Source organism: Aedes albopictus, chromosome 3, assembly GCF_035046485.1.
Source record: "Aedes albopictus strain Foshan chromosome 3, AalbF5, whole genome shotgun sequence".
Lineage (NCBI taxonomy): Eukaryota > Metazoa > Arthropoda > Insecta > Diptera > Culicidae > Aedes > Aedes albopictus.
This window is the reverse complement of record NC_085138.1, coordinates 124,421,956-124,433,297: the sequence shown is the minus strand read 5'-3', so window position 1 is coordinate 124,433,297 and position 11,342 is coordinate 124,421,956. Positions and strand designations below refer to the sequence as shown.

The 11,342-nt window shown below is 48.0% G+C and overlaps 1 protein-coding gene across 1 annotated transcript in view; it reads left to right on the top strand.

Annotated features, from left to right (window-relative positions):
- Nucleotides 1-1,760: 1,760 nt before the first annotated feature.
- Nucleotides 1,761-11,342, top strand: part of LOC109622044 (uncharacterized) — a 53,975-nt gene continuing 44,393 nt past the window's right edge. Inside the window, exons 1-2 of the mRNA XM_062857462.1 lie at nucleotides 1,761-1,862; nucleotides 2,802-5,745. Of these exons, the coding sequence (XP_062713446.1) occupies nucleotides 1,761-1,862; nucleotides 2,802-5,745 (3,046 nt within the window). The remainder of the gene's footprint in view (nucleotides 1,863-2,801; nucleotides 5,746-11,342) is intronic.

The window sequence follows — 11,342 nt, the reverse complement described above, 5'->3', positions numbered from 1 at the left end:
TAAAACGCCTTCAAAATCAATATCCCTAAAGTTCACTAGAAAGCCTATGAAGCCCACTTAAAGCCCAAGGAACCCCTCTAAAACTCTCTGGAACGCCATGAAGCATCTTGAAACGCCACTGAAATCTTCCTGATATTCCCTTGAAAGACTCCTGAATTCCTCTTAAATCCTTCTAAAGTCCAAAAGACAAATTTATATCAAATGTGGAGCTCAACCGTTGCAACGACAAAACTTCGGGAGCGAATGTGGAGGTGTAGCGAACACGCTCTAGGGCAACAACGAAACCTGCAAGCAAGTATTAGGGTTCCTACACTCATCAAGCGTTTGGTCCAACTCACTCCGACTGGCGCTTTCTTTCCTTTAACCTTCAAATCGTCTGCTCCAAGGGCACGTTTCTTGAACCTTGTTTCCTGGCTTTTACTTTTTTTTTTGGTAGAAGACGGTCCTTAACCCCATATTACCTGGGCCTTCTGTCCGGGTGTCTGTTGAGCAGATTCATTTAGAATAAAAAAGGACATCATAGCAAATACAGGCTCATAGGGTGAAAGCGGCACAACAGCGTTGTCCGCGATAGCGAAAATAGCACGACCCATCATCACGACGAGCCGTACTCCGCCCTGGTAACAGCAGCGCAAGAGCAACGCACCTATTTTGTTTCTTCATCCTTTTCCCATTCCCATCCATATAAAAATTACATACACTAACCCCGAGCCGGCCGCGGGCGTACGGTCACCCATTCCCACTAACACATTGCTCGCGTAAACGACGCTATTCCTCAATAATGTACAACCCGAACAAACAAGGTCTCTGATTGGTGGACCAATCAGAAATGAATTTGAATAAGCTTTTTTTTTTGTTTTTTTTTCTCTCACCGACGACAACTATAAAAGAGCATCTAGCTCCGAAAATCTGTCATTCGTATTTTGTAATTTACACAGTGAACAATAAAACGTGAAAAATCAAGTTGTGGTGTTATCACTCCAAGAAAGCTGAGCCCTGCGGATGGAAGCACACAGTTGCTGGTCTAGTCGCTGCTTGGATTCCGCCGCAGTTTGAATTCCGCTGCTTCCCCGTTCCAGTTTGGATGCAGCTACCGATCGTCTCCACTGGATTTCGCCGCCGCTCATAACCATTCTGCTTCTGCGTGGTTTCATCGTTTGGCTGCTGCTGCTGCTATCAGATGCCAACATTTCTCGCTACCTTCCATTATCACAAGAGTTAGCAGAGTTATTCAGAGTCCTTTTCAGGACACGCAATTGGAAGGTAGACGATCGAAGGGCAAAGATAGTGTAGTGCTTGGCCAAATCTCTGCAGAAGGTTTTTGAGCGGTTCGGCACCGTTGGCGCTCGAGACCGATCGGTGGCTGGCTGCTCCGGTTGTTCCTGTGTTTGGTGAAAGTGTTGGTGTTGGCGTGCGTTGCCAACATAGTGGTCCGTCCGAACCGGATGAAAAGGAAGAACAATACAGTCCAAATGAAGTGAGAAACGCAGTGCAGTGCGAAGGAAAAATTAACTGTGTGTGAACTGCATTTCCACTGCAACTGCTAGTGAGAAACAGACTCTGAGCAAAAGTGAACATTGAATACAAGTATGCAAAACCTTGCGTGAAGAAGAAGTGAGTGTTTCGAAGTACAAACTGGTGGCGTTCCCGTAGTCGAGCAGTGTCATCATCGTGAGTTTGTGTTAGTTGCTCTACCGTAGCAGCATTCCCCCTGTCCGATGACACTACCACGCACACCAGAGGCACCGAAGAAAATCAAAATGGAGGAAGTGAAGTCGCTCGTGCACCAGCGCGGCCAGGTGAAGGCCAGCGTTACCACCATCGTCAAAGCATTGGAGAAGGCGGAGGATGATCCGCGTCAGGTGAGTCTTCCAATTCTACGTGTGTATTCCAAGAAACTTGACACGTTTTACAATACGTATGTCGCGCTTCATAAGGAAATTTTGGCAAATACTCCTTCCGGAAAGCTCGATGAGCAGGATGGAAAGTTATCTGAATTTGAAAATCTCCACACTGACGCTATGATTCGTGTGGAGACTCTAATCGAAGCAATCACAAAACCTATTTCTGTTACTGATCCGACAATGCCGCAAATGAATGCACCCCAGGTTATTATCCAACAGCCGCTTAGAGCGCCAATACCCACTTTTGATGGGCGCTACGAAAATTGGCCGCGTTTCAAAACGATGTTCCAAGACATCATCGATAAATGTTCTGATTCTGATGCAATTAAGTTGCATCATCTTGACAAAGCGTTGGTCGGTTCAGCAGCAGGCATTATTGATGCGAAAACGATAGCGGACAATAACTACAACCATGCTTGGGAAATCCTCATTGAACGTTTTGAAAATAAGCGGGTAATCATTGATACACACATTGGGGGTCTTCTGTCGTTGAAACGCATGAGCAAGGAATCTTACCGTGAGTTGCGTGAATTGCTAGACACGTGCACACGGCACGTTGAGGGTTTGAAGTACATGGATCAGGAAATCGACGACACATCTGGGTTGATTATCACAAAAATTCTTACTTCGTGTCTAGATCCTGTGACACGGAAGTATTGGGAACGATCTCTCACTCACGGAGAGTTGCCAAATTTTGATGATACGCTGTTATTTCTAAAGGAACAGTGTCGCGTCCTCGAGCGGTGTGAAACCGATCAACCAGCCGTCGCAAAGTCCTCCGTTGGTAAGTCGACTCAGTCAGCGTCGAAGTCTGTAAATGTGAAGGTACATGCGTCCACTTCTGGAGAAACCAATGAGTCGTGTCAAATGTGTGGTGGTAATCATTTCAATTACCAGTGTTCCGATTTCCGTAAGCTGTCGGTCCCAGACCGTATCGCAAAGGTGAAAGAGTCTCGAGTTTGTTTCAACTGCCTTCGCCGTGGGCATCGTTCGATTAACTGTCCGTCTAAGAGCAACTGTTCCAAATGTCACAAGCGTCATCATTCCCTTCTACACGAGGAAGTTCAGAAGGTTGAGTCCGTCGAACGCGCGGAACCAAAGCCGCAAGAGCAGAGTGTTTCAGTTCAGTCATCATCGTCTCCTCCACAGCAATCGTCCACCTCAGCCAGTTCGGTATCCACGAATGTTGCCTCGACTTCTTGTTCAGCTGTTTTGCCAAATGTGTTGCTTCTTACAGCTGTCGTAAATGTAATCGATAAAAACGGAAGTGCCGTTCAGTGTCGTGCGTTTTTGGATTGCGGGGCTCAGGCAAATCTCTTGTCCGTTTCGATGTACCAGAAATTGGGCATCGACAGTACGCCGGTCAGCGCGGATATTGTCGGCGTAAGCGGGGCGCGAAGTAAGTCAACTCAGTTGGCCGAAGTTAACGTCCAGTCACTGTACTCCGAGTACAGTTCATCCTTGAAGTGTTTGGTCACGCCCAAAATCACGAATGCTCTTCCGTCCAAGGCCGTCAATACGTCTGATTGGAAAATTCCGTCCGGATTTCCGTTGGCTGATCCGAAGTTTGGAACCCCAGCCGACATCGATCTACTGATCGGTGTTACCGAGTTTTTCCGAGTGTTGAAACCAGGCCATTTGATCATTGGTGATGGTCTTCCAGAATTGCGTGAGACGGAGTTGGGTTGGGTCGTCGCTGGAGAGATCCAAGACGAATCATCAGTTGTCGTAAATCCTCTACAAGTGAATTCCGTAACAGTTGAGTCTCTTAACGATGCAATTAAGCGATTTTGGGAAATCGAAGAAGTCGATGTTCAGTCTGCTTCTTCTACGGAGCAGCAGGAGTGTGAGGAACTGTTCCGTCAGTCGCACCAAAGGGATTCAAACGGTAGATTTGTAGTGAAACTCCCATTCCGAAGTAATCTGCACCTGCTTGAGGATAATAGGTCGATGGCTCTCCGCCGGTTCCTTTTCCTAGAAAAGCGTTTACGTAAACAGCCGGACTTGCAAGCCCAGTATTCGGCCTTCATCGAAGAGTACGAGCGTTTGGGGCATTGCAAGGAGATCCGTGAGATCGAAGACCGTCCTGGTATGATGAAATATTACATGCCTCATCATGCCGTGCTTCGACCCGACAGTTCAAGCACCAAACTAAGGGTTGTCTTTGATGCATCAGCTAAGTCGTGTTCCTCAGCCGCATCACTGAACGATGTGCTGCAGGTCGGTGCTACTGTGCAGAGCGATCTGTTCAGTATTTTGCTGAGATTCCGAATGCATCGTTTCGTGTTTACTGCTGACATTACTAAGATGTACAGACAGGTTCGTGTCCACCCTGATCAAACGTCCGTCCAACGTATCTTTTGGCGTTCGAATCCTACAGAGAGGCTAAGGGTTCTTGAGCTGCAGACTGTGACATACGGTACAGCTGCAGCTCCGTTTTTGGCCACTCGGTCATTGGTACAGCTGTGTGAGGACCAGGGGCCTGAGTTTCCGTTAGCAGCTCGCATAGTAGTTGAGGACTGTTACGTAGACGATGTTATTTCCGGTACCGATACAATCGAAGAAGCTGTTGAAAGCTGCCACCAGCTGCAAGCTCTCCTAGGAAAGGGTGGTTTTCCAGTACACAAGTGGTGTGCTAACAATGAAATGATTTTGGCTGACATTCCCGAATCCGAACGTGAAAAGCTGCTTCAACTTGATCAGCTATCGGCCAACGAGGTCATTAAGACTCTCGGATTGATATGGGACCCGATCAGTGACGAGTTTCTCTACGCTATTGACAATTCTCCATCAGAACCTACTCCGGTAACCAAAAGACAGGTTTTTTCGAAATGTGCAAGGCTGTTTGACCCGGTTGGTTTTCTGTCGCCCGTCGTTGTTTTGGCAAAACAACTGATGCAGCGAACATGGTTGGCCAAAATGGATTGGGACTCTCCTTTGGAAGGAGATTTGTTGGCTGATTGGCAGCGATTTTGTGAATGCTTGAAGGGCGTGAATGAAATCAAGGTTCCAAGATCGGTGTTTTGTTTCCCCTACGTTGCTTTGGAAATACACGGCTTCGCTGATGCATCCGGATTGGCTTACGGGGCTTGTATTTACATTCGATGTGTCAGCGCTGAGGGTGAATGTAGCGTTCAGCTGCTATGCAGTAAAAGTAAGATAGCTCCCTTGCACGATATGACGATTGCACGAAAGGAACTTTGCGCAGCACTGCTGCTGTCACGTTTGGTTCGCAAGGTGTTTCCGATTCTTTCCGTTGACGTTTCTGTTCTCCATCTGTGGTCAGACAGTCAGATAGTACTTGCCTGGTTGCGTAAGTCACCCACAGTGCTTCAACCGTTTGTTCGGAATCGTGTCGTTGAGATTGTTCAAGAGAACCAACATACCCAATGGAGCTATGTTCGATCGAAGGAAAACCCCGCTGATGTTGTCTCTCGGGGTCAGTCTCCCGATGTTTTAAAGGGTAACGCGTTGTGGTGGAATGGTCCAACGTTCCTTCACTCACAAGACTACGAACCAGCAGTGATCGAGGAGATTCGTGACTGCGAGCTCCCGGAAATGAAGTCGTCTTGTTTGGTTCTTGTCAATGTACTCAACGTCGACGATCTTCCTCTTTTCAAGCGATTTAGTAGTTTTCGGAAGCTCCAACGTGTTCTTGCTTATGTCCAACGATTCATAAAGAATTGTCGTGAAAAGGTCGTTGAAAATCGCGTTAGGGAAGTTTTGCCTACAATATCCGAGCTCAGAACAGCTCTGCATACGATTGTAGTGCTGATTCAACACGAGGCTTTGTTGGATGAGGTGCATCGCGTGGAGAACAATGAACCATGTAGGGTGGTCGGTATGTTAGGTCCATTTCTCCAGGATGGTGCGTTGAGAGTAGGAGGCAGGCTCCAAAACTCTCGATTGCCGTTGCAAATGAAGCACCAATACATTCTTCCGAAACACTACTTAACGGACCTCATCATTCGTGCATATCATGAGGAGAATATGCACGTTGGACCGACAGGTCTGCTGTCCGCCTTGCGACAACGTTTTTGGCTGATGGGTTCTAGATCTGCTGTTCGAAAAATTACACGAAATTGCGTCCGTTGCTTTCGCTCACGGCCCAAGGGAGTTACACAATACATGGGTAATTTGCCGTCAGTCCGGGTAATTTGTGAAGCTCCTTTTGAGGTGACCGGTGTTGATTATGCTGGGCCATTTCTGGTGAAACAAGGGACAAGAAAACCTGTGGTCATAAAGGCATATATTTCTGTATTTGTATGTTTGACAACCAAAGCTCTTCACCTTGAGCTGGTGTCGGACATGTCTACGGCTGCTTTTGTAGCAGCCTTACAAAGATTTGTTAGCCGGCGGGGTGTTCCACGCGAAATGCATTCCGACAACGGATCTAATTTTCGGGGTGCCAAGGCAGAACTGCACAATCTTTTTCTGTTGTTTCGTGACGAAGCTTTTGTTAAGGATATTGGTTCGTTTTGTCAATCGAAGGAGATAGCATGGAACTTCATCCCGCCTGAAGCTCCGGAGTTCGGAGGTCTCTGGGAGGCGGCAGTGAAGAGTACAAAGTATCATTTGAAGCGGATTGTAGGAGATACTCCCCTGACTTTTGAGGAATTTGGTACTTTGTTGGCGCAGGTGGAGGCTATTCTTAATTCACGTCCGCTTTTCTCTCTCTCCGACGATCCTTCCGACGGTGACGTGATTACACCATCGCATTTTCTCATTGGGCGACCGATGAATGCGATTCCTGAGCCTTCATATGACTCGGTTAAGACAAACCGCTTGAGCCGCTTGCAGCACTTACAGTTAATGAGGGAACATTTTTGGAGATCGTGGGTGCGGGATTATTTGACCAGTCTACAACCAAGAGGGAAAAACTATCGTCACGCCGCAAATGTGGTTCCAGGTCAGGTTGTTTTACTGGAAGACAAGAATTTGCCTCCGCAGCAATGGAAGATGGCCAGAATTGTCACAGTGTATCCAGGGAGTGACGAACTGGTTAGAGCAGTTGATGTTCGCGTAGGTGACTCAGTATATCGACGCCCAATTAATAAACTTTCTCTCCTACCTATAGAAGATAATCGGTCATCCGACCAGGATCCCAACGGTGGCAAATGAGGGACACTCATCTCTTGCGCGGCGGGTGTATGTCCGCGATAGCGAAAATAGCACGACCCATCATCACGACGAGCCGTACTCCGCCCTGGTAACAGCAGCGCAAGAGCAACGCACCTATTTTGTTTCTTCATCCTTTTCCCATTCCCATCCATATAAAAATTACATACACTAACCCCGAGCCGGCCGCGGGCGTACGGTCACCCATTCCCACTAACACATTGCTCGCGTAAACGACGCTATTCCTCAATAATGTACAACCCGAACAAACAAGGTCTCTGATTGGTGGACCAATCAGAAATGAATTTGAATAAGCTTTTTTTTTGTTTTTTTTTCTCTCACCGACGACAACTATAAAAGAGCATCTAGCTCCGAAAATCTGTCATTCGTATTTTGTAATTTACACAGTGAACAATAAAACGTGAAAAATCAAGTTGTGGTGTTATCACTCCAAGAAAGCTGAGCCCTGCGGATGGAAGCACACAGTTGCTGGTCTAGTCGCTGCTTGGATTCCGCCGCAGTTTGAATTCCGCTGCTTCCCCGTTCCAGTTTGGATGCAGCTACCGATCGTCTCCACTGGATTTCGCCGCCGCTCATAACCATTCTGCTTCTGCGTGGTTTCATCGTTTGGCTGCTGCTGCTGCTATCAGATGCCAACATTTCTCGCTACCTTCCATTATCACAAGAGTTAGCAGAGTTATTCAGAGTCCTTTTCAGGACACGCAATTGGAAGGTAGACGATCGAAGGGCAAAGATAGTGTAGTGCTTGGCCAAATCTCTGCAGAAGGTTTTTGAGCGGTTCGGCACCGTTGGCGCTCGAGACCGATCGGTGGCTGGCTGCTCCGGTTGTTCCTGTGTTTGGTGAAAGTGTTGGTGTTGGCGTGCGTTGCCAACAGCGTCAACAAAGAAATACAAGAAGCCTACATAAATTTGGCCTCGGTACCATCATAGGTGTTCATAACTGAAAGTATTAGTAAGTAATATAATGCATAATGACAATGACCCATTCTCAGCCCCCAACGACGGCTACATGGACGGCATTCTCCATTGCCTCCACTTGTATCGATCCCTCAATTCGATTCCCTAGTCCAACAATTCCAATTCCCAGAACGTTAAGTCTCGCAGTCAATATTTGCGTGACCTAATGGCGCGACGAACACGATTGAGCGCGCGTACTGCGATGACGATGACGGGCGAATCCCAATCCGATTAGTTTCTACCACCACCACAACATTAGCCGATCCGTCCCCCCGTTCGAGTGTGGAATACAAATTTAGAAATTGACCCAGTTTAGGTTATTGGGCTTTCTTCTCTCCCTGCTTCAGCCCCGTTACGACAGTGCGCCGCGACGATGACATTGGAACAAGTCGTCCGATGGCGATTGTTTGTATACCGATTGGCCCCAATAGGGCCAATATAAGACCCTTAACCGCACCGCGACGTGAGTCTGCAAAGACACCAACCAAACAGCAGTGAACCGTTGTTCGTTCGACCGTCCGTTGTTGTGGGAACAGGTCGTTTATTTGTCAATCACTTTCGACATCACAGCACAACTGGATCGTGTTCATCCAGGCTGGTGGCGGTTATTGATTAGCACCGGCCGATGATCGTACGTGGTTTGATCTATTGTGGCCGCCATATAGAAAATTAGTTTCAGCATAAATGCCAGAGAGAGATTGCCTTGCGGACTTCGACTGGAACAATAATCGGAGCGCAATCGATCGAGAGTTGACTGAATTACGCTCGCTTGGCTCGGGTTATTTCTATTTCTATTTCTAAAGATAAACCCACGACTTTATTGACGATCGGTGGGTAGACGACGAGGAAAAAAGTGAAACTTTCCGTGGAAAAATGCTGATTCCAATAATTTTGTCGCGCGTTGTGCTCTAATGAGCGGTTGGGCGTTTGCTGGTGCATGAAACAGCTTCTGATATGCATCGTCACCTATTGGAACGGGGGTATTTATGCTCTACGGCGATTGTGAAATGGAATCTTTAGTAAGAACGATATGGTTGGAACTTGTTTAAGCGATATGAGTTGATGATTAATACTGTTTCAAATTATTCGCGTCTATGAGAGAGAGAAAGCTTTGCTTATTTACCTAACCGATCAGGCCTGAGTGTCCTCTGCTGTAGATAGGAGTCGTCTCCATTCTACTCGGTCCATAGTTGTGCGTCTCCAGTTCCGCACTCTTCCTTCACTTGATCGACCCACTCAGCTTGCTGCGCACCACGTAGCTATCCGACATCCTGATTACCTGGGTGGGTCACGTAGCCTCCCGATTTTCGCAGCGGACGATGGCTGGTTCTCTCAGCAGCTGAGGGGCCGTTCATAAACCACGTAGACTTTTTGGGGAGAGGGGGGGGGGGTGGTTTGGCCAAAGTCTACGCTCCGCACAAATTTCAAAATTTGTATGGACAAAAGTCTACGAGGGAAGAGGAGGGGTCTGAGATGGCCAAATTTTGGTCTACGTGGTTTATGAACAGCCCCTGATGCAGTTCGTGGTTCATTCGCCTTCTCCAAGTCCCGTCTTCTATCTGCACTCCGCCGTGAATGGTACGTAACACCTTCCGTTTGAAAACTCCAAGGGCACGTTGGAGTCCATGCTTCGTGTCCATAGACGACTACCGGTCTAATCAGCGTTTTGTAGATAGTTAACTGCGCCCAAAATTCTCCGTCATCAACAATGTACGGTACCGGCGACCGCCATGGTACAACCTAGAGCAACCGAAACAACCGGATGTCACCTCAGCATACACGCAGAATCTCGAGGCCGCGTTGCTAGACGAGGGCGAGCTCGATGAGGCCCCTCTAGAGGACTGCTGGAGTACAGTGAAAGCAGCCATCAACGACGCATCCGAGAGCATCGGGTACGTGGAACGGAACCGACGGAACGAATGATTCTACGAAGAGTGCAGAACGGTTTTGGAGGAAAAGAACGCAGCGAGGGTGGTAATGCTGCAGCAAGGGACCCGACAGAACGTGGAACGTTACAAACAGAAGCGGAAACAGCAGACCCGCCTCTTTCTGGAGAAAAAGCGCCACCTGGAAGAAGCGGAGTGTGAAGAAATGGAACTGCTGTCCCGTTTCCAAGAAACACGGAAGATCTATCAGAAGCTCAACGCATCCCGCAATGACTTTGTGTCGCGAGCCGAAATATGCAGGGATAAAGACGGAGGCCTCTTGACGGTGGACGAAAGGTGGAAGCAGCACTTAGATCAGCACCTGAATGGCGTGGAGAACGTAGGCACGGGAGACCACGGCAACGGCGCAAACGACGACGCAAGTGCAGCGGAGGACGGAAATGAACCAACTCCCACGCTGAGGGAAGTTAAGGATGCCATTCATCAGCTCAAAACCAACAAAGCAGCTGGTAAGGATGGTATCGCAGCTGAACTCATCAAGATGGGCCCAGAAAAGTTGGCCACCTGTCTGCATCGGCTGATAGTCAGGATCTGGGAAACCGAACAGCTACCGGAGGAGTGGAAGGAAGGAGTAATCTGCCCCATTCACAAGAAAGGCGACCATTTGGAATGTGAGAACTTCAGGGCGATTACTATTTTGAATGCTGCCTACAAAGTGCTATCTCAGATTATCTTCCGTCGTCTGTCACCTAAAACGAATAAGTTCATGGAAAGTTATCATGCCGGCTTCATCGACGGCCGGTCGACAACGGATTAGATCTTTACCGTACGGCAAATCCTACAGAAATGCCGTGAATACCAGGTCCCAACGCATCACCTGTTCATCGACTTCAAAGCGGCATACGACAGTATCGACCGCGCAGAGCTATGGAGAATCATGGACGAAAACGGTTTTCATGGAAAGCTGACTAGACGGATGGAAGCAATGATGAACGGTATGCAAAACTGCGTTAGGGGTTCAGGTGAACTATCCAGTTCATTCGAATCTCGCCGGGGACTGCGACAAGGTGACGGACCCTCATGCCTACTCTTCAATATAGCTCTGGAAGGTGTGATGCGACGAGCCGGGTACAACAGCCGGGGAACGATTTTCACAAAATCCGGTCAATTAGTGTGCTTTGCGGGCGACATGGACATTATTGCCAGAACATTTGGAGCGGGTGCAGAGCTGTACACCCGCCTAAAACGTGAAGCAGCAAAGGTCGGACTGGTGGTAGGCAGAACCGAACACGACCGGATCCGTCTGGGTAGTAGTTAATTCATTAGTTCTGATCGAAAGAGGAAGTTACAACAAACATTCTTGTAGGAGTTCTACCTCAAATTCCTACAAGAGTCCTGTGAAGAAATCCTCTTGCAATTCCAACGAAAATTCCTCCAAAAGAACCATTGGAAATTC